The sequence below is a fragment of the Mchenga conophoros genome, linkage group LG11 (assembly GCF_057382185.1).
Source record: "Mchenga conophoros isolate Kocher_MC1m ecotype Shallow Benthic linkage group LG11, M_conophoros_male_GT1.1, whole genome shotgun sequence".
Lineage (NCBI taxonomy): Eukaryota > Metazoa > Chordata > Actinopteri > Cichliformes > Cichlidae > Mchenga > Mchenga conophoros.
In genome coordinates, this window is record NC_140536.1 from 23,202,398 (window position 1) to 23,226,439 (window position 24,042).

Below are 24,042 nucleotides of genomic sequence, written 5' to 3' on the forward strand. Positions count from 1 at the left end.
ATAGCTTTAGACCTAGAAGTTGAATCCAATTAATTACTTTAAAAAACTGTTTCAAGTTACTTGAGTAATGCAGAATTGTAGTTATTGGGTTAACAATGCAAAAGAACTGAGATGGTAATTTAAAGCAGCTCAGTGTCCAGATAAGTGTTGTTACACCTTTTAACTCTCATTTCCAACAACAAACAAAATAAACTTTTTGAGACCAAAATTTGAAAATTATTTTTCAGCTTGTTTTGAAGTAACTCACTGAAAATGTATCAAAGACAATAACAAGACAGATCATCAAACGGAAGCTTTCTTTTTTTTAGTGAGGAGAAACACCAACAACACCAACCTTTAGATTAATAAAAAGTGTAATTATTATTGTAGTAATTTTTTAAAAATTAATTAACCAAAGTTTCAAGAATGTTCCTGATCACATACCAGCCATTAATCCCAACCCTGGATGTTCTAATCATGTTGTGAGATGCTTGTTGTGCATTTATAAACTTCTTGCCAATTTAGTAAAGTATGTAAAGCCTGAGTAGAGTTCTCACCTGAAATCCTCCAACTGTTTGGCCACTTCAGCAACTTGGACGCTCTGAATGTCCTGAACAAAGCGCTTTTGGATATCATCTGTGAGCACATCTAGACGGGATCGATCTTAGGGAGAAGACGGAAAAGAGAAAGGAAAGAGTGAGTCAAAAACTAGAGAGAAACAAAACAACAATGCACTGACTTATATCTATAAACATCACTGGAAAATAACTTACCCAACTCAGAGTTTACGTGAGCTGGTACTGCCACTTTCAGAACCTGTAATGTGAAGCAAATGACAAAAAGATACAGAGCGAAAAATAGAAAAATGAGATACGATTCAGACAACATTCAGACTAACTGACAGTATGGATTCTCAGTTTGTTTTGTAAAACACTGTGATGCAGTAGCTAGATGTCACCACAGGGTGGCATTTTAACACAGGAAATATAGATAAGAGAAAAAACAGATACTCCAAAGGGGGATGCTCTGTGCTCATGTCAGCTCTGTCATTGACATGAAAATAACCACATGGGCCAACTTTACGTCAATAGGTTAACAGAGGGTTAACCTCCTTTTTTCAGTCCCTCCTTTTTTCACCCTGAAAGGAGGGACTGAGCGAAGATGATTCCTTCTACAGGGCTTTCCCACGATCTCGACAGGAAGCTGTGAGGCTGTACGGGCTGGCAGGGAGTTTGACTCAACTGATAGACATGTACAGTGCATGAGCTCTGAGGAGCAAATATAACGGACAGTAATGTGGGCCAGGTGTGCAAGACAGATACTGTACAGACAAAGCAAACAAAAACAATGGATTCCTCTCTCATAAGTTCATCTTATTTATTGAGCTGAGCAGCTCAGTAAATTCATAATTTTAGAAAAATAAAACACAATATTGTACTGATCATACAAAGGCTACTTTTGTCTTACTAACCTTGAAGTTAAGAAGCTCAAAGATAAGTTTAAACCTAAGAATTAAGAGAATATCAATGATCTAAAAATACATAGACAGGGAGCCAACCCTACAGTCTGTTATTATGGGTATATTTCAAATCATGCAAGCAGAACTTTGATAGTTTGATCATCCAGGCCATGAGCCAAAAGAATCTGAGGGAAGAAATCATTTTAGTGGTTATCAATTTTTTTTTACAGTGCAATTATAACTCCATTTACAGCAAAAGGTAAATAAGGACAGATAAGATAAAGAGTATAAAGGGTATAAAATACTTTGTATTTAATTATCAGAGTGACTTCATTCCCTCTCTGTACTGAATTGTTCTGTGTTTTGTTTTTTTGTTTTTTGCATGAAGTCTGCAATAAATTTAATGTTTCAAGCTTTACATCTTTATCTCTATTTTGGCTATGAAAGGTATAAACATTTGGGCCAATTTTTGATAATCGAGACGGCTTTAAAAAAGACAGAAATGTTGAGTAGTCTGCTACTTACTGCACCCTTGTCCAAGAAGGTTGTGTAAAAATCCCCAAACTGCTTTTTGGTCTCTTTGGCACTGAGGTTTTTGAAGAGCTCAGCATGGAGGTAACAGAGCTGACAATTGGGAAAAAGACAATTTTATTTAGTACTGAATAGCTCCAAAATCTTTTAAAATAACTACTTGTGCCAATTTATGACCACAGCTGTCACAATTTTATTTGACATGACCACTAAAGATCACAAACACCTACATCACATAAAGGCATGCCAGACATAAAAACCCAACTTCAGTTTGACTCAGTGTGCTTACATGTCTAATAGGGGTGCAACGATATTCGTATCGATATTGAACCGTTCGATACAGTGCTTTCGGTTCGGTACGCATATGTATCGAACAATACAACATTTGTAATTTATTTTATCAATTTTCCTTCTGACGATGCTGTCTGTGTTGAGCGCTCAGTGAATCTGTGTTCGACTACTCCGCCTAGGCTGCACTGTCCAGCGCAGATCCACTGAGCGCTCAACACAGACAGCATAGTCAGAAGGAAGAGCGCAGGGCAAGCTAGCGAGACAGAAGTTAAGCTCTCCTTGCAACAGGCAAATTGAACCTCATTCAGATCTGGCGTTTGGAATTATTTTGGTTTTCATGTGACGTATGACTCTGAAGGTAAGCGAGTCATGGACTAAAGTAAAACAGTATGTTGGATGTGCCATGCAATGCCTCATTGGTGTGAACTAGTGTGTTAGCGCAGTTAGCTCGTTAACGTGTTGGCCGTCTAGCCCCATGCACGGAGCGATCGGCGGTAGCTCGTTAACGGAGATTTGCCGTGTTGTGGCGTTAAGGTCATTTCAACGAGATTAACCTGAAAGCACTAGTGGGAACACAACGAATATGACTGCACATTTACGCCGACATCATCCTAGTGCAAAGACAAGTGGAAGCAGACAAAAAAAAGCAAGCATGCTACTAACTTTAGCCGAGTCATTTAGACAGCTGTTAGCACATGATTCTCCTTATGCTGCTGAGAATATAGCCCAGAAGAAGCGGATAGTATAGCTTTTATTTTGGAAAGAGCCATTTCTCTGTAATAAACTCTCTTTTCCAAAGATGAGTGATTCCTCAATCAGATACAGGGCTCGCAATATCGCTAGCCCGACGTCCCGGAGCTAGCGATTTTTTCAGTCGGGGTACCAAAATCTATCTCTTCCCTGCCCATCGGGCTATTGTAGGAAGGAAAAATATATGTCAATGCTTTTGCATTCTTTCAGAAATGTAGCTGGGTAATTATGTCATTGGCATCGGTGAGCCACTGTCAATATGTGACATATTGAAGTCGCGTTTGAATTTGCACTTGTTTTTTGCTTTCACTTTGCAATCGTGCGAACTGTGTATAGAGAGCGACAGCACTGATCTGTGAGTGATGATAATTTGTGCACCAATTCCTCTGACATCGTCTTATTCATCGTTAGCTTACTATGCAAACATGACAAGTGAAATCTCCCGCAGCAAGCTTAAACATGTGAGAGGTTGATCGCGCAGAGAATCGCTGAGCTTATGTGAGTGCGCGTGTAAAAGCATTTCAGTTCTGCTGAGCCAAATAAGACAGGTCAGGGTGAAGAAGTGACAGCCAAAGAAAAGCTTACCACAAAACGGAGAAGTTATGACAAATCAGACTATAAGGCAAAAAGAAAGTGCAGCTTTATGGTTTCATGGACAAAATCATTTCTGTGGCTGCAATATGACGAGCTAAATAACCAGGGCTGCACATAAGTGGTCCGCAGGTGCGCATTCGCTGTCAAAATAAAAAACACGCACAAGGGTTAGGGTTAAATTTAAAAACTGTACTTTTGAGTTAAAATATATATTTATAATTTTAATAAATGACAAATTAAAAATGCATGAACATTTTTTTGTATCGAAAAAATATCGAACCGTGACACCAAAGTATCGAACCGAACCGTGAATTTTGTGTATCGTTGCACCCCTAATGTCTAACACAAAATGACTGACATCAATTTAATAGTTGAATCCTAATGACAGTATCCCATAAAGTAGTTATTGTCCCCTCCAGAGATTATCATGCACATACCCCAACCTGCATTTGTCTAGTGGACGCACTATAACCCCAAAGCAAATTGAGCACGCAACCACTGATGCAAACCACATTTTCTTAAATGCTGCAGAATTACAAATATTTTGTTAACAGACTACACGACTCAAGTCGTGACAAACATGAGGGAAAAGCAGGGGGGTGATGGAGCACATCATGGGTGTGAAACGTGTAACAGTACCTGGGTGGGTCATGTTCTCTGCATGCAGAATAAAGGGAAAAGGACAGGCATGCCTTTGATCAGCACTGACATACACACTCAAACAAACCTTTTTCTCTATTCCCATGGGGGTTACTCATCGGTATTATGCATTCCATGGTCTCCAATTTAACCCCAACCAACAACTAATTCTAACCTTTATCCTAAATCCAAATATTAACTCTGAAAAGTAAAATTGGACTCATAGGTAAAACAGTCTTAATCCACACTGAGGTACAGTGGACATCAAAATAGCTGTTTCATGTGTTTCACACAAGCCAGACAGAAACTGATGACTATTATGATTTGGATTTCATGATTAGATCATATCTAAAAGGTGATATACTAACTCTACATTTAGAGTTACTCATCATTATCGTCACTAACTTTGTAAAAATATCTGTTAACAGCAGCTGCTCTGTGGAAGCTTGTGTTATCTCAGTTTAATATAGCTTGTTGGCTGTAGTGGACCTTGCATAATGTGAGTTCTCACCAGGGGAGCAGGGTCAAACTGCAGAATGACATGTTGCAGGAAAACCAGCAGGTGGGTCGGCCGACTCTTCAACTGCTCTATTTGGTTAAAGGTGTTGGACCGGTCTTCCACGTACTGAGACAGACAAAAATAAATAGGTGTAAAAGGAGATGGAATAACTTATCTGAGATATGATGATCAAGTAACATTCAGTCCTTCATGTGCCACTGTTTTCTGCACTCACCTCATTCAGATCGTTTTCAAAATCCTCATCCTCAGCCCCGATGATGCTCATGGCTGGGTTAGAGCACTGAGGTCCAGACACACCCTGCTATGGAGAAAGAGGCAGGGAGGGGAAGAAAACAAAACAATTAGCAAAAGTTATGTGCTATACTTTGAAGTGGTAGGGTATCTCTTTGACGTCCTGGGCTCCCACTGAGCAGAGCCAGACATAAAGCCAGATGACAGTTTAAACACAGTGAACTTTCCCAGTGTTCTACAAGTTCAAGCAGAAAGATGGGGGAAAATGTCACAGCTTCTAAACCAGCCTTCTGGAGAGATCGAGACAATCCTGATGGGCCATAATAGTTGTGGGGTCCTTGTATTAGAAGCAGAGACCTGCTTTAAGTAGAATCCCATTCATACAATCCAAGAAAGTCACAAAAATTCAATGCATTATTTATTTTTCACTAACAATGAGTGCTATTAAATAAAAATTTATAAATGTTTTTAAAGAAGATCTGTTCATTTTAAATTTAATACCTGTTAAATGAATGTCCTTACTACTTCTTTTAAAAGGAACTATTGCTAACTGTATTTCTGAATTTGATTTAAAATTGTTTTTTTAAATGACTAGAAGACAATGCTTTATGAGACTGTGTTAATATTGCCACCATCGTAACACAAATTTAAAAAAAAAGTAAATTAGACAAGATAGGTGTGGTTAGTACTGCTGCCTTACTCTACGAAGTTCTGGGTTAAAACTTCCTGTTCTGTGTGAAGTTTGTGTTTAAATATACAAGTTTCGTTAACTGGTGATTCCCAGAAAGTTGATTCTGTTCATCTGGAGGCACCGTGGGAGAATGTTTCATCACTGACTTCTTCAGTCTCAGCTCCCTGCAGGTTTCTCCAACCTTATAAACAGTACAGTTGCATAACAATCAAAATAGAATGATGAACACAATCATCTTTCTGGGATTTACTTTAACTGGATTATTGAGTATGGATCAAGATGTTAAACGTGATTCTAAACTTACTATAGGTATGAACATGAGAACAAAAACTTATCTCTAGAGTAAAGCACCAAAATGTTTAGGAAATCCATTTAGAGGTGCCCCCGGTAACAATTTGATAGACAGCTAATCACATATAGTTGTATTTTTGGAACTAAGTTAGTAACTTGACCTTTACTATCCGTTTGCACAAATGAGGAGAGCAGCTACTTATACATATCCATCTGTGTGTCAGCTGGTTGGCTCATAATGAGTGAGGGATGCATTACATTTTGGTGAGGCTGTAATCGTTTTGAACTTATGAGTTTACAGTGAGTACCTTTATAACCACACTCAACCTTTTGGGAATTGAGGGGAATTGTTTTACGATTTTTACTCAATAAGAAAACATAGTCCAGTTTAGCACCAGGGTTTCTTCCCTCCATAGACCAGTGCTGTTGTAACATGAACTGAATGTTGCCCTGCTGAAATAGGAAAGACATCATATGGATGGTGGCATATGCTGCTACAAAACTTGTATACATTAGCATTTATGGGGCCTTTATAGATGAATAAGACAGCCATGCCTTGTTGCATCTCCCATGTAGTACCATTATGGATAGAGGCTTTTGAACCATCTACTGAGAAACTATATGGCCATCTACTCTTAAACCCAGGGTATGGGTTCAAGTTTTCCCACTTTTCTTAGGTGAACCTTTAATTTATTTAATAGGCAATTATGGACCCTGTGACAAACTGTGTTCACTCATGATAGGTTTAGGAAGAATTCTGGAGTCCACACAGTGATTTATACGGCTGTTTGCAATGCAGTGCTGGCTGATGACTTGAAGATAACAGGCTTTAAATATTGGTTTTCAACCTTGTTCCTTTTTTATTTTTTAGAGAGATTTCCTTGGATTCTACTTCTTCCTTCAATTCTCCCTGGGGTATAACATGCATTGGAAAATATCACATTCTCTGAAGTGTGTCCAGATTTTGTCCCTTATTTTTCCAGACTTGTGTTGGGTTCAGTAAAAACATTCTGCAGAAATCTCTCCTCTAGTTGGGACACAAGCTCTTCAGGTCTAAAAATGCAGCTCAAGTAATTGGAAATAAAAGGTTTATTCTAATTTTTGCTTTAGAAAATGATGAATGGGAAAAAGTACATCAATTTAGCTGCACCCTTTTACAGCCCAAACCATTTCCTCTTCCCCAAAACACACAAACAACACACAGCCCTTGTATTCAGTCCTCTGAAGGTTGCAGACCCAGAGCCGCCACCAGGGAACACCCAATTACATACACACAGTCACACAAACACACGTTAAAAAGCTGCACTGTAGTGTTAGGTGAGAACACAAGGCACAGTGAGTACAGAGACAAAATGGTTAAAAACTGATTCATCTTAAAAACATAGGAGGGGGAAAAAGAAGAGAAAGTCATGACCAAATGTTAGCAAGAAGCATATTTGAACGTTTCATCTAGCACCTCTTTAGTATAAGGACTCATTTACATTCATTCTTTTCTATTTAATTTTGTTTAAATAGCATAGTACCTGTATGTATTTAGTGTAGGAGGGACTAATGATATAGAGCTTTACATTCTATTCTAGCCCAGAGTCAAGACTAAAGACAGTCAGATTTGGATAAGTGTTGTGCTTTTTACAGCAAGTTTCCTATTATAATCTGTATACAGTGCAAACTATGAAAAGGTGTCAGCTATTCAGCTTTGCATCGCCATTTATACTCCGGTAATTGTACCTTTACTATTTTTTAACCAGTGTAGACAAGAATATCCTGTTATAGCAATATTAAATTCTCAGGATTATTACATCAATGTAGTTACATAACTTGTAATTTGTAAGATATTTGATAAACTCACTATATTAGCTTCTTCTAAAAAAAAAAGATTCATGAAATCCACAGAGTTTCTCAGTGTCTTTTCATACTTTAAGTACACTTTTTGTGCCATTGTAAACTTGCTCACATATGCGGTTTTGCATGTTGTCTGTTAAGTAGGAACAAATAACTCACTAAGTGGTTAGAGTTTATAAGGAAATGTGACTGTGTAGATGATCATTATTTGATTTATGGCCTGATTTCAGTGTATGTGTTCAATAGAAGATAAGTGGGGTGAGAAAGACATGAAAGTCACCGTGAGCTCTGGTAAAGTGAGGGAGTGAAACAGTGGGTAAGATTGCAAACAGGCAGAAAGTGAGAGAATGTGTTCATTCATGGCCATTTCCAGTGGGCTGCAGGTTGAGAAAGGCCAGTGTTGGAGCAACATGCGTAGGAGGGGTTAGCCAAACAGAGAGACACAGGCCTGCCAGGGCCATGAACGCACATCTGCACGGACATACACAAACATGACACAGAGGGAAACGTCTCCTCTTTTTCACACCCATAGACCCAACCGCCAACGCCATACTAAAGTGAGACCATCAAAGATACCTTATCATGCCACTGAAGAAGTTCTGACACCATGACGACAATGATTAGTGCTGGAAAAACATATCTACGCATTTACTGGAAAGATAAAATGCTGTGGACGTTTCTTAACACACTCAAGTTTTAACAATAGGTGCGTGAGAACAAAAACTGAAATGAGAAAGAAAATCCTGGGCAAATTTAGCCATTCCTATTGACTTCTGGTTACTTCTGTTTGGCAAAAAGTGCCCAGAACTCCTGAACAATTTTGGCCATTCCTATTGAGTTTAACCAAAAATAACCAGAAATAATTAGCTTAATTTATTTAATCAGTAGTAATACCTATTATAAAGGCTATTATGGACATGTTGCTACTGTATTATGTATATGTCCAGAGGGTCATAATATGAAGTAGAATTTGGGCTTAACCAGCTTAACTCCATTACTAATACTGTGTTTTCAGTGCTGTGAAAGTGGTCAACTTTTAAAACGGGGTACATTGCTATGGTAACTTATGCAGACTTACAGGTACAAAATAAATGTCTACTAACCAGTCAATTCACCAGAAAATTGCATCAGCAATCTTGTAAGATCCATGGAGCTCAGTGTACAGTAAGAGGTTCTAAAGTTCACATATACCAAGTAACTGTTTGAATTAGATTTTATATTTATTCTTTACTTACTCTCTGACCATCAAACCGCACTGGAGTTTTAGCTGAAAAAATGAGCCAACAACTGTCTTAAAGTGCACAAACTTACTATACTGGTATAGTAGTTATAGCAGTTATTTATAGTAGTTTCCCCAATTATTACTGACTAAATGTTTAAAGAATATAAACATTCATAAAATGCTTTTAATACTGGTTCTCAGCATTTCACTCTCCTTATTACAGGACAGCGAAATCTGAGCCTTTGTTATTGTTATGTCTTGGTTGATTTCAGAGGAGCTGCAGTACAAGTTCACACATTGAAAGACAAACTGGGGTAGGCAGAGGGAAGCTAATTGCAGGGTTAGGACTATGAAGGGACTCCTCTGACCAGAATGAGCCAAGTGGTGCATTCCAGCATATGGCACAATTCAGACAACAGATGGATACAGTCTTGGTCTTGAGCAATAACCAGACCCTCTGCCCATCACATACATTACAGGATAACTGGCATAAGCTCTAGGCTGCAAGTGTCTTTCCAGTCTGATACAGGCGTTGCTAAGGGGAAAAAAAGGAAGGGTGTGAGTTTTTGAACAGAGCGTCCCAGAAGCGCGGAGATCAGGTCCGGTGCTCCTGAGTCGGCAGCTGCCCACCACCCCTCCCTTCCATCACATTCCAGTACTAACTAAGTGTCAGGTGGCATCAATCTAATGATAGCCATCAAGCGTACGTGCCTTTGTGTGTGTGTGTGTGTGTGTATGTGTGTGCATTAGGACCTAGCACGTATATGGGAGGGGGCCATTCCTATGTTATTGTAGAGAGCTGCTGGTAAACTTGTGTGTTTGTGTGTGTGCTCTCTGACAGCTGGTCTTTACAAAGCATTCCTCTTCATCTCAGACCATGCAGACGTCTAACACTTCAAATTGGAAAAAAAGATGGGAGGAAAAAAAAAAAAAAAAAGCAGCAACCAGCCTGCACAGTTTAACATTTTATATTTCCACCAGGTCACCAAGGTTTTGCTGCAGCATGATAACACTTGCATCAGCTCTCATGTAAACCCCACATTCACTTGCAAGACATTAAAACAATGAGCTTTTTAGCACAACTCCTATGACCAAGAAGAGTGGAGTCGTCAAACTGTGACATCACCCCAAAATCTGCATTGCACCTGTCAATCAAACTCCTGCAATCACATGGCAGTGGCTGTCAGACCCCTGTGTTATAAATAAGTTTAAATGATGCACCGCAGAGGAGAAATGGCATGGCAACATTTTTAAAACCAAGAACTAAAAGGTTCATTATCCAAAGAAAAAACACATTCAGGTTACTGAACCACAGGAGCAATCTCCACTGCAACATTATGTTAACATAATATTATGCAGACATTTATTTACAGAGCTTAAGAGGTCACCCCGAACCATGCCACAGTTCGAAAAACTAGTGCCAGCAACAAGAGGAACGCTATAAACCTGTGGAAGTATACGTTCAGCCAAGTGTGCACAGAAAGATAAACAGTGCAACACTGGATGAATTTTGATCATTTGCTATGGACACATTTTATTAACATATGTGTTCAGAAGAGATGTTTAAAATCCATGCTTTACATAATAACTTGTGTCTGACATGTATTTCAGTTTTGCACACGTACACAGAAATCAATTCAATTCCCGAATTCTAAACTACCTCTGCTTCTTGCTTACACGAAAATCCCAAATCTATGATTTTTGGTCCACTCTTAGTAACTGTGCACTGACACTTTTGAAGTTCACAACACAACAACAAGGAGTTTACAAACTAGTTATGCTATCACAAAATCATCCTTACACATTTGATTTGATCACAGTAGTTTTCTCTCCTTAGAAATTGAAAATGAAAACCGCTTAATGGAGTAAAACTTTAGCATGCTTCCTCGAACACAATGGAGGTCAAATGTAATGTAACAATAAACAAAATACACTTTTGTCTGGAGGGGAACTTTAGGATCCCTTCTTTTCTTTTCATGTTTTAGTTTAAAAAAAAAAAAGTTGAACTATTGCAGTAAAAGATTTCATATTTCTGCAACAAACCACACTGCTAGTCAGCCCCATTGGTGATGTCAAATTTGAAGTTCTTAATCAGAGAGATTAGAAAAGGTTTTCACACCAGGTCAAGGGTTTGCTGATATTTTGAAAGTGCTTTAAAAGTCAAACTGAACCACCCAAGAGATTGTGAGAGAGAAAAAAAGGAAGTGTGAGCAAGTGGCTCTCAAGTTGAAATAAGTAAATATCTGATAGAGTAAGAAATTATTCTAAGTGAAAATATGAGAAATTTGTGAGGAACCAGTTGATGTAGACACATACATCCTGTACTGAAAACACTAAATTTAGATAGATGTAGACTTGTTTACAATTACTTGGTGCACCTGGCTACAGAATCCATTGTATACACATATGTCACTGCTCCCTTCTTATACTTGGTCACAATAGGTTGTGTCCTGTTCTCTATATGCTATGAGGGTAGCATCCAAAAATAACCCAACAGCTAATGGCCATTGCCTGCTGTGTTTGTACTGCTGTATGGTTTATCTGGCTTGCTCATCAGGCCTCAACCTCATTAGCACTAACTGGGGGATTTCTAGCAGTATTGCTGCTCCTCCACTCCCCCAGTGGCTTATCCTTGAGGAGCCTGAGAAAAGACTAGGAAAAAAAATGGACAAGGTGGCAAATGGGGAGGCACACAGACAGGAAGTGGGTGTAATTTCCTCAGGAAGCTATCAGAACCATTTCCTGTATGACCTATCAGATGCGAAGAGAGAGAGGAAGCGAGACAGAAAAGAGATGAGAATGAGTGAGACATTTTGAAAAGAAAAAAAAAAGTTGGTGCCCACAAGTGTTTCCGCATGAAACATGGTTGTCAAAACTGAATCAAACAAACCTCCGGTCCCGCTCATCTCTTAGTTCACATGGGAACCAGATAAGGAAGTTAATGCAGTGCATAAATGAAACCCAGTGTTGAACAAATGAGGAACAGAACTCAAATGATAATGGTGTGAATAGGGGCAAATGGCCTTAAATTACAGGGCCTGGCTACACATTGTGCTCTGACTTGCAGCTAAAACATATTCAAAATATTTTTTTCCAACATTATATATATTTAAAATAAAAGCTAAATAAGACACTTAGACATATCAGACTGATCTCAAAATCTGGTTGATTGTTTGGTCAATATGCTCTCATCCAATTAAATTCCCATTGGCGAGACAACAGCAGGCACTGCTACAATAGCTTTTCATGACTAACTCATTGAGCAGCAGGAGAAACAAGCTGCTTCTGAAGAACACTCCCAAGTTTTCACAACTGTGGACTTACTCAAACCTTATTATGAAAACTAGCTTGATTACATTTTCTGAAGATTTGCTTAGACTTGGCTCCAAACTGACGCCACATCAAATAAGACAGCAGTGTGGCTGCATTTTGTTAAATCTACTGTGCAAAAAGTCAAGTTTGGACTTTCCAGTAGTTGTTATATCACAACGCTGCTACCAACAAAAGCCTGACATCTAAAACTGGTAACCTGACTTTCCTGTATTAGGTCTAGTCATCTCTTGTGGTTAACACTTAAGGCCAAATGTGGCCACATAACAAAGGTAGCGGCTCGCTTATCAAAATGTAAAATTGGCCGGATATGAAAAATTATTTAATAAGTTGCACATTCTTCAAATGTACCCACTTATGCAGCACAACCATTTAACTGTTTAAAGAGCAGGCATGGCTTCAGTGGATCAGGATTTTTCTTTTGTTAACTACACACATGTTAAAAAAAAACCTCCCAAAAAATGATTATATGTATTACATATATCCTGTTTTAGTGATCTTGGAATCTAAAGCTCTTGAATAACTAAGAAAGCAAGAAACCAAACAAAACAAAAAACAAACTGTGGCTATAAGCACCAGTATATAGTTTATACTGACCTTATGGAAGACAGAAGAAGTAAAACCAGTGGTCTGGTAAGGAAGGAGGTGAAGGTGGAGGAGGAGGAGGAGAGGGAGTGTGGAGCAGAAATTAAAAAAAAGAAAGAAAGAAGGGACACACTTCAACAGGAAATTAAGAACAAGGCTGCCACGATGGAAAAACAGAGAAAACAGGCAATGGAAACATAAATGTGAAACACCCTGGAAAGAGTAGCAAGCATGTAAGTACTGAGAAACACTGTTAAGAGCATGGCCCTGCACCTGAAGGCCTACAGAGTATACATCTGCTCTTCAGCAAGTATAAACAAGCATGCACACTAGATTCTTCCAACCTTGACCAAATAGTTTTAGCTGCAGCTGGCAGAGCTGACAGTAAGCTAGCACCTCAGGATAAACAAAACCAAAGGGAACTCTTGACTGTAGAGCATGTGCTGTGTGTTGGGATGTCAAGTCCACACAGATGTTTAGATTAACAACTTAGCCGACAGCCGGCTCTATAAAGAAAATAACTCAACAGTTTTAAAGTCTTTCAGCTCATCATCACATTATCTTTGAATGTTTAGCCAGCACAAAATTGATGTGCCAGCACAAAATTGATGTGGCAACACATAAAGCCCCGATGTTGTGTTTATACATCTTTATACTTAATAAGCATCCTGTGGTCACAAAAAGGTCACAGTAAGATCCATAGGAATTTGGACACATTCTTTTGTAATTTTGTGTCTGTGCACCATCACAGTTGATTTAAAAATCAAACAGTTAAGATTTGATTGAAGTGCAGACCTTCAGCTTGAATTTTTGGTGTTTAACAAAAGTATCGCATTATACACATTTTTATATATAAGCCCTATTTTTATAGGCTCAAAAGTAATTGGACATCTAACTGACAAGCCATGGCCAGCTGACAAAACAAAGACAAGATTCAACTTGTATTTGGCATCTTTTTACCGAAACTCTCAAAGCGATGTTGATGAAAGCGAGGGAGGCTGTCATTAGGCTGAATAAACAAAATAAACCTATCAGAGAGATAACAAAAACTTGAGGAGTGGCCATATCAACAATCTGGTACATTCTTAAATAGAAGGAATGCACTGGCCAGCTCAGGAACACCAAACAGCATGAAAGACCACAGATGACAACTGAAATGGAGGATCACTAATCCTTTCCCAGCATCTAACCAACTCAAGCCTTGAATTAAAACATAAAGTTTGCATTCCAACCACATCAGGTTCAAACCTATGGACATGATGGCATATAAATCGAACATCCACAAGTATGAAAAAGTGCAGGCCTAAATGCACATGCACTGAAAGGCTGTGTGTTAGTGGGCTGGAAGGAAGGAGCAGGGTTTGAGCAGAACACGTGTGAGGTGTAAAATGCCTCAGTGCAGTACAAAGAGAGTGTTATTTAATTTGTATGACTCATGGGCATTACTCCTGCAGAGATCAGCTCAAAGACATAGGAAACAAACATATCTGATTAAAAGTCATATTCTCAGCAATAAGACATTTCAGGATAAGTAGTCCTGATGTGACTGAATGTCACATTATGAATGTTGTGTGAGATAAAAGGGCAACAGAACAGAAGTCTGAGCATTACATGAGGGCAAAGTTATCCTTGAAACCTTGTCACTAGGCAGGGAATGAGCAAAAAACAAAAAAAGGCTACCTGTGACATAATTATGTTGCACAGCAGCGTGCATGCACAGGGGAAGTCGGTGCATCAGTGCATGCGCAATAAGGGAGTGGCTCATCAGCACTGAAGAGGTAAGACTGCCTTTTCTCCTCCTCTGCATTACCACAGCTTTCGTCTACCATTCATTTTTTCCCCTCTGTGACTTTCATCTCTCTAAGTATATATTACTTTCTTCTCCTCTACCTCTGGCGTTAAACAAAGTGGCCCCTTTTACACTCACTTCTAAAACAGCCAGTGCATTCATAGCTAGTAGACAAGGGTCAATTATGTAATTCAACAACCATTACGTAGTGGCTAAAATAAGATTATGGCCAACAGAGCGGGCAAAGCACAGGCAGATTTTTTTCTTCATTGCTTCACAAGATCCTACATTGGCCACTGGACTGTTGCAACAGTCCAGTGACCTTTATCTGGACAAAACCTCTGCAAAGAATCAATGACCTTCTTTTCATATGGTTTTAGTTGAGCAGATTCAGAGGTTTTTAATGATGCTGGACAGAACCCCCCAACCAACTCTCAGCGCAATACTCCTCAGTGTTTGTTAGTTTAAAGAGGTTAACAAGGCATCCCATTAGAGCTGGGCGATAGAACGATAACGATATGTATCGCGATATAACTTTTACTCGATAGAGAAATTAAGCTATCGCGATAGACCTCGCCGCTCTTGTCCTCTTTAAAAAAAAAAAAAAAAAAAAAAAAGGTCAGCCAATCCAAATTAAGTAGCGCAGAGCCGAACCAATCACAGCCGCAGCGTCACGTCGCGTGACTTGTTACGTACAGCACAAGTGCCAAGCCGCACGTGTGTTTGTTTGGGAAGCAGCCAGCGGGTAATGGAGCCAGCGCATAATGGAGGAAATGAGTGTGCCGACTAGAAAAATCAACCGAGCGTGACCGAAGAGAAAACAGATGATGGTTCCAACGCCGGAGAGATTGTTGAACGGAAGAGCCATAGAAGTTCCGTAGTGTGAAGGTATTTCGGCTATTTCAAGTCTGACAAAAACAGAGTAGCGTGCACTGTAAATTGTGCCGAAAGCAAGTCTGGAAATACAATAAACTGGTGCATGCGTCACACTGTGCGCCACGTTATTGTTTCGGTGAAATGAATTTCTACAATACTGTTACTGTTAATTCTACTCTCTGCAGTGTTTAAATGCTTACATATACACACAGTTACTGTCCCTCCACACATACGACTCTGTTCTGCTTTTATGCCCCAGCTTTGTTTACGTTTTCCCACCGAGGCTTCTAGACTTCTGATTGGCCAACATTTCTGCACGGTTAGGAATCTAGCGCCACCTGCTGCTTTGGCATGTTCATAGCAGCGTTTTCCTTCATTTCTGCCTTTATGTGTGGACGGATTATTTTTTAAAACGAAAACGGAAAATCTCCATTTTCAAAAATACCCGTGTACGTGTGGATGTAGCCTCAGTCTCTGACTGGAAGCGCTAATTCGTCATTCAGCTTTTGTCAGACTAAAGTAACTGTTAAAACTGTTTGAAAAGCTCAGCTATACAACAAGGAGAGATTGAGAATTTCCTTTTAGTTCTCAGTTTATTTGATATTGACAAAAGTTAGTCAGTTTTGTCTGTTCTTCTGTAAAACAAACTAAGATTTATTTTTAGAATTAATATTTTGTTTCTAAGTGGAATTGACAATTTAGTCTGTTTCGTTTGTTCTATTTTGAAACTTAAACGCTTTAGCGGCTGCCTTTTGTGTAGTTTGCAATATTTGCCTTTATTTATCTGAAAAAGTCTCATGTTCCTTAAGTACATCTACCCTGTTGAACTTATTATGAGAAATAAATATTTAAATCAAAACAAGCTGCTGATTATTTCACATTTTACTTGTGAGCAACGGCACATTTAAATCTTACAAATATAGTTATTTGGCTTATATCGTGATAGATATCGTTATCGCCTGAAATGAAAAAAACATATCGTGATATGAAAAAATCTCATATCGCCCAGCTCTACATCCCATATAACGAGAGCTATAACCTCCCCTCCATGTCCTCATGCACACATATTCATGAAGGCTTAACAGACGTTTGATTCATTTTCTTGTCGCGCCTCAGAGCTAAAGCATACTTCACTTTCCTACTCTCATAACCCTCAACTCCAAGCCAAAAACGCCCCATCCCCTCTCTCTCGCCTTATCCCCATATAGAGGTCACTGGCTTCATGGAAACAGTTGATAGGCTGAGGCAAATCGACTGGCATGGATTGGCAGTTCACAGTGAACCTCTAGCTTGTCCTAACTGCTTCCATGTGTGTGTGTGTGTGTGTGTGTGTGTGTGTGTGTGTGTGTGTGTGTGTGGAGCAGTAATTGCTAAAAACCAAACACAGACATCTCTGATTAGCATTTTCGGACCAAAACAACTCCCGACTAATTCACAAGTCTGTTGCGTGCATTAGTGTGTCCACTGTAGGTTCGTTTGCTGCTGATTTTAAGACTATACCAAACAAAGCCAGAAATGCCAGGGAACAGGATGAATATTTCTGGAAGGAATTTAGCCTGCCCAGATTCAAAGCTTCTGAGGTTAACATTGCCAAAAAATGCTTGTGTACTTGCACACAGGCGCACCTTGGTTCAGGATGCTTCAAACATCATTCTCATGGTTGGCAATGAAGATTTTTCTAAGAACACAGTTATTCAAGTGTGAATTGATATGTCAATATTATTGACAGTTATCAATATAAAAACTTAAAGCAAACACTGACTGACAATACATTTGGGAGGCTATAGCCAGTAGCATTCCAAGTAATGAAATACACATGTTGAGAAATAATATTTCTCAAAGTGTGCCTGCAGTTTAAAAAAAAAAAAAGAAAAAAGAAAAAAATGAAAAGAGTGCAGCAGGACTGCAAATATCCCCACAGGCTTCTTTCTTGTCAAAATCCGGTCTCCAAATTAGTTACAAGTCATTCAGCTAGAGATTATGGTTCTTGTGCCTTTTTTAAAGACACAGATGCCAATATTCACTGGCTCCAATTTTGCCAACAGAAATAATTTCCTTCTTTCACATATGCACTGTAGCCTTGAACCTTTCTAAACATTACCCAACTAACATTACATGTTAGTTTCCTAGTAAGAAGCTTGTGTGATGTCCAACTGAACCAATGTGAGACTGGCATAGGTAAATTTTCTGGTGAACCGCAATGAGAAAATGGTTGTCTGGTGTGCTATGATCCGCACGACCAATGCCCTTGTCTAAACCAAATGGAAGAATCTGCAGAACTGTGACTGGATATTTAGTGGATTATCTCACGCTGTATGCTACCTCTAAAAAAGTGTAACTTGGGTCATATTTTGATCCGATTCTCTTACTATACAGAGCTCTTACATTAAAAGACTGCTGGCAAAACAACCTTTGAAATACATCAACTCCAACTTTGGAGAAAGGTTTCCATTTTTCACTGCTAGGACTGCAGTTAAAAATGGAAACACTGGATGGAAAAACTGGAGCACAGTATAGAGAGCACCCCCAAAGCGGCCAACCATAGTGAAATAATGCACTTCTTTTTAAATTTTTATAGACCATACATTAAACTGATTATTGAATTATTCATTACTGAAAATTGACCTGTCTCCAAAGATTTTTTACCACATTGTAAACACAACCAAAGGAATGAATGATGATGATATCACAATAAATGAAGGAAATTTTAAAAGCTACAAAAAGCAAAAATGTGAATTGTGAAAATACAACCAGATACAATGGTTAGCTAGTCATTGGGGCTGGTTTAGTTAAGATATAACTAAACCAGCCCCACAGCTCTGTGTTATTAACTAGAGCTGCATGTATAGAGCCACCAATGTATCAGTCGGCCGATGCACTCCAATGATTTTAACTTTTGCTAATCTAGCAGTGTTAATTTTGACAGTTTTTTTTTTTTAATTTAGTTTTAGTCATAACCTTTTGACTAAAACTCATAATTTGGGCATCTAAATTATTTTCTAAATTTAAATTGTAAAAGTTTGTTGTCTTTTTCTGGTGACAGTGGCTCCACTCAGTTTACAAAGCAGCATCTTTCCCTTCACATCAGCTGTGAAATTTCTGCTCTTCCTCCCAAGCGTTGACATTTTGCTGTGTTTTCTTGAGAAACCACCACCTCTGCCCCCACCTCCACCTTGTTTGTCGGCGGCATATCAGATGTGTGCATCTAGCTTTACTGCACAAAGATATTACTTCTGATTGGATCACTTTCAAACTTGTCCCTCCTTTCTATACAGCCAAATTAGTTTAGTTGCATTTTTATTAGTTGAGGAAAGTGTTGACACATTTCATCATAATTTTTGCCTTTGTGCATTAGTTTTTATTTAGCTATTGTCTTGTCTTGCATTGTCAGGAAAAAAAATGACGACAACTATTGGTCAATGAAATCAACACAGGTATGTGGATGTTAAAACCCTCATAAATTCAAATTTAAAAAGTAAATAAGAGATGGAAGAAACACCCTTCAGTAATATTATAAGAGTTGATGTTGCATAGTTTGTCCTCAAAAGGGCAACTTCGCTGATGGAAACAAGTGTTTGGAACACCACAAACACAACAACAACCTGATCCCGGCAGAGTTGGAAAGAGTGTAAAGGAATAAATAAATGTTTATCTTTCATGTGTATGAAAGAAGAAAAAAAAAACATCGGCTGATATAAAATAATATCTCATTCTTTAAATCTCTAAATATCGGTGTCAGTCTCCTGTATCAGTTGGGCTCTGTCATTAACAAAACAACAAATTAATATTTCATTTTTTAAATATTTCCAATTAACAAACAATGCTATACTATAACACTCCTAATAATAGGAACACTTAGTTGCAATGCTACTACTTTTATCAGGGGCCTATTTTTAAGGTCGATAGATAAAGCTCTAAGAATAAGCTCCATGTATTAGGAGAGGTATCTGAATTATTTTCGGTATGTCACAATAATAATCTTCCAGTGTACCGGTACTTCACAAGGAATGCTTCAAGTTCAGAGCCACATTTCTGTGTGTGAAAACTATCCAACTACCTAGCCAGCATAAAAGACGAATCCCTCATCCTCTCCTCTTGCTTTTTCTGGGGTTTCTCTTTTTAATTTTTCCCTTGAACATGTATGAAGCTGTAAGGCTAAATGTGCACCAAACATCACAGTTAAAAGTAATACATTATGTAGGGTAGACTAGCAGTGGAACAGTGTAATCAAAATATAAATATAGAAGTTGCCATTATTTAAAATGACAATGGAAATGATGACTTATTGTATAACACAGGATGAGCGATTGTTTGTAAAGAGCTGTGTGCTAACACACAGCCAACACACTGTCTCCACACACTTGACTGGAGGACCTTTCACCCCACCAAGCCCCCACCATCTTTCACTCCTCGAGAGTAAACATAAGAGTGGAGTCTGGTCTCGCTTTTTCCACTCTGACCCTCAAATGAAAGAGCTCATTCTCTGCTTCTTCACTCCCTCACCCCCTGTCACATCGGCCTTCCAGCCAGCCCGTCTGACTCACATTTGGACAGATAGATGCAAGTCTTTCCATTTTCTTTCTTTTTCATACGAGACGCTTAAGCTCCTGGAGACAAGGCTGAAATTGCACAAAAAACTCCTATCATCAGTCAGAAAGCTCATAAGGATTCGTGCTGCATTCATTTTGAAATCAAAAGGGCTGCTTCATTTGCAGCGGGACATCACTGCTGCACACATATGACTCATAAGTTGCAAATCCACTTCGAGCACATGCAGTTTGAGCAGAACATAAATGACAGCAGAGGGAAGACGGAACTTAACAGGTGAGAAAAACAAAAACAAAAACAGACAAGCCAAGTAAAAACACAGAAGAAGCCCAGAACAGATACATTCTGGTCTATGCTGGAAAGCCATAATGACACATGAATAATGTATTACTCAATTAAAGGGGAACTCCCACATGTAGGCCACATAGGCACCATAAATACTCATAGAAACATACTGCTCGCTCTCTATTACGCTCTTTCTTATTTTCTGACACATATGCGCTATTACAATGATGGATGCTCATATTAATCATGAGCATATATGCAAATGATTCAGCGGAGGCAAAAGCTCACAACGTGAGACTGGTCTAAACATTTCCTTTCAGCGAGCACTGATAACCCCTAATAATATGGTCAACCTGTAAGCACTGCAGCCCAACCCACCTACTGTTCAAATCCTTTGTTTGCAAGAGACTGCCAATCAGAAGACAGTCAGAAATAGATAGGTCCTGAAATGTGTTGCTCAGGGGTGGATGTAGAGAGAGAGACTGCACTGAAGCCCAGTACAAGACGACACGACTTTAGTCTGAACTGTGAATCACGCAAAGCTACACAAGCAAAGTCCAAGAATAAAAATATGATGTTGCAAAGTGCCTCCTTTTTCTCTTTATGCAAATGCAACAAAAAGGTACAGGTACAATTTCACAACCGTGCAAAAACAACAACAACAACAAAAACTATGCAAAGAAGCTACAACATTATATCTATGCAGCCAACAAATCTGTGCTGTTATTGCTGTATGAGAGATCCATGCAAACCAATGCAGAAGTAGTTACAATGACACAATAGTGTTGTGCCTTGATCAGAGGTCATATGTTGCGGTTTCACAAAAACTCACGTCACACGCGCCGAAGAGCATGAGCACCTTCCTGTTCACCATCTCACACAGTTGTTTGGAACTTCACCCCACCTCACCTAGTGAGCTCATTCAGGAGGAATCAGGAGATTTCTGACTCACAGAGAGAATAGCAGGGAGTCCACTCCATCTCTCATTATCTGCTGACTGTTTGTCAGACTATCTTCAGCCAGAGAAGAATACCTGTGCTCCCTTTGAAGTCAGAGCCCAAGTACAGTAAATTATCATTGTGCTAGCAATACACCACCAGGCCCTTAGGACAGCTGCTGGCTGTTCCACTGAAAGTGCATTACCCGTCATTCCAGTTGTTTGGTATCGTTCACATAGGCTAAACAACAACTGAAAATGGCTCACTGTAGCGATATCCTGAGTTTATCTTCCTCCTCACTAAGAAAGAGGGGATATGGCTGAGTTTATGTAGGTCTAAAACAATAGAGAGTGGAAGAAAGAGAGGGAGAGAGCAGTGCAGCAACTCAGATTAAATAGCCAACACTCCTTTAAAAGGAAGAGAAGGTAGCCTTTGGGCTCCAGACAAGCCTGCACTTGTAAAATGTAGCGAGAGAAAGATGACAAGTGCAGTGCACCTCTAGTCTAACAGAGCGTAACAGGAAGTGGCAGAGCCTGCTTCACATGGGGCCTCTGGGGTGCAGCGGCTGACTGGGAACAAGTCACAGTCTCTAAAACCGCCAGCTCCAATGCCCTTACCACACAGGCAGAGTCAAATAATGGGCAATAAGCATCATCAAAATTTAGGGTGATTCTAAGGTGGCTTTGACTGAGCTCATGATTGGTGACTTTAAAAAAAAGCCTGGATAAACTGCCCTGACAACTTGTTTAAAAGCAACCGTTTTTCTTTGAGGACTAATTACTAACTTACAGCTTACTGGCATACACAGCCCACACTACCCTAGCATCCTCTGTCTAGGGTAGCATGAGATACTGAAGCTGTACTAGATGCACCACTAGATGTACAGTAATTATAGTTTCCTGTGAGCACAGGAAACTGTTGCCTGTTTTGCACAGGCAATGCACTTGGTGAGAGAAAAAACATCACCACTGGCAATCAATTACATACAGACACTAATTATTGAACTTTGTCTGCATTGAGACCCCCAGTCTATAGGCCGATCTGATAAGTGAGTTATATAGAAACAGGAAGCAAAGGGGGAGGGGGGAAAAACTGGGAGGGATAAGACAGATGCTACTTTTCATGTTGTGGGAAAAAAGTGTCGACAAATAAATGAGAGGAAAACAGAGGAATTGATCTGGTAGTGGTTTCCTAAGCCTCTATAATGTGCTGAGAGTATTTTTTGTATGTGTGTGTATACTTGCATCACAGGCTGGATATAATAAAAACATTTATGAGGTAAAATACACACAGGTTCACACTGTATAGCTGTAACAACCAGATTACCCATATGATACATTTCATAAAGATACTATTTCAAAGAAGATAAGAAAAAAATACATAAAAATTCTCAAGGTCACAAGCTATAAACTTCCCACTGACTAGCTCAATACAAAACATAACTCCATTTGAGAATATTAAAGTGATTTGTAGTTTGGGCTAAACCGAAACTGAGGACAGTCGTATAAAATTTCGATGGCTTTGCCAAAAAATACACAAAGACAAGTTTGCTACCTTAAGTTTTTTTTTCTTTTCTTTTTTCTTTCCCCTGTTACTCCCATGCCTTTGTTAAACAAGTTCACAAAATAAACCTGTGGCTATCCCAGTGCTAATGAAAATGGCCAAAATGTTGAATAAAATCGTCTGCAGATGGGCTTTGATCGCACAGGACGAGATGTCGTGCAGTGAGCCGAGTACAGCATTCCTGTATGCGGACGCTATCGTCTGCCGCTCTGGCTGTATGGGGGGGAAGCCAGCGCCAACAAATAGCCAAAAACCACTCAAACTATAGCACTGAAACCCGTAAAAGTCCAAAAGCGTGATAATGTTCACAAGCATGTGAACATTATGAATGGTGTACTTACCCGTAAATACAGAGAAACCGACAGGCGAGACGTCTAAGAGGTTTCCTGTTCGAAGTTGCCGTGTGTCAGTGGGAAGAAAAAAAATAACATTGTACGCGGAAGTACACATAAAAAAAAAAACTGAGTGATTAACCGCGAGGGGGGGAAGTTACAGTGTACCGCTTCGAAATTATCGAGTACGCAATAAATAAAAGTGGCAATATTATAACTTTTTGTCAATTTACGTGTGTTTTAAGGTTTGAATGTTATATAAAAACGTAACAGTAACCCCTACAAACGGCTTGTTTCCGCACTGTGTTACACAGTAACCTGTCCCCATTAAGAACCTACTCTCTGCAACACAAGAGAATTTTATTAGCACGGTGTTTATGGACCCTTTATATTTGTGTAAACACGAATTCGCTTACTACCATTTAGAAATATCTAGACGAGATACCCAAAAAGTGTTATTAACACAATACAAAATGAAACCCTTCCTCTGTCTATTGTTTACTTAGCCAGTCCACTACTTACATGAAACCTGTTAAACCCATTCGTCTTCAGTTTTCTTTTATAATTAATGTTGCAGCAAAAACAAAACAGTTTTTTCTTTCTAAAAATGTGTATTATGTTCTGAACAAAGACCGACAGTGTAAAGCATAAATTATTGATATGTAGGATGGTGTCAATCTCTGTATCTGCTTAGAAAAAAATTATCTTCACTACTGCGAAGCTAAGAAATCAGAAATGTCTGAAGGAACTATGTCT

The 24,042-nt window shown here is 39.0% G+C and overlaps 1 protein-coding gene across 7 annotated transcripts in view; it reads right to left on the minus strand.

Annotated features, from left to right (window-relative positions):
* arhgef1 (Rho guanine nucleotide exchange factor (GEF) 1) overlaps nt 1–23,568 on the minus strand; it is a 44,493-nt gene extending 20,925 nt beyond the window's left edge. For 5 of the 7 annotated variants that reach the window (XM_085291570.1, XM_085291569.1, XM_085291568.1 and 2 more), the window contains exons 1-6: nt 23,296–23,566; nt 4,978–5,064; nt 4,755–4,868; nt 1,964–2,062; nt 753–795; nt 537–642 (exon numbers count right to left, since the gene is read on the minus strand). In XM_085291570.1, the coding sequence (XP_085147696.1) occupies nt 537–642; nt 753–795; nt 1,964–2,062; nt 4,755–4,868; nt 4,978–5,028 (413 nt within the window). In that variant the 5' untranslated portion in view covers nt 5,029–5,064; nt 23,296–23,566. Of the gene's footprint in view, nt 1–536; nt 643–752; nt 796–1,963; nt 2,063–4,754; nt 4,869–4,977; nt 5,065–23,295 lie in introns of all 7 variants that reach the window. The other 2 variants (XM_085291571.1, XM_085291566.1) reach the window with 2 other exon arrangements.
* Nucleotides 23,569–24,042: the final 474 nt, after the last annotated feature.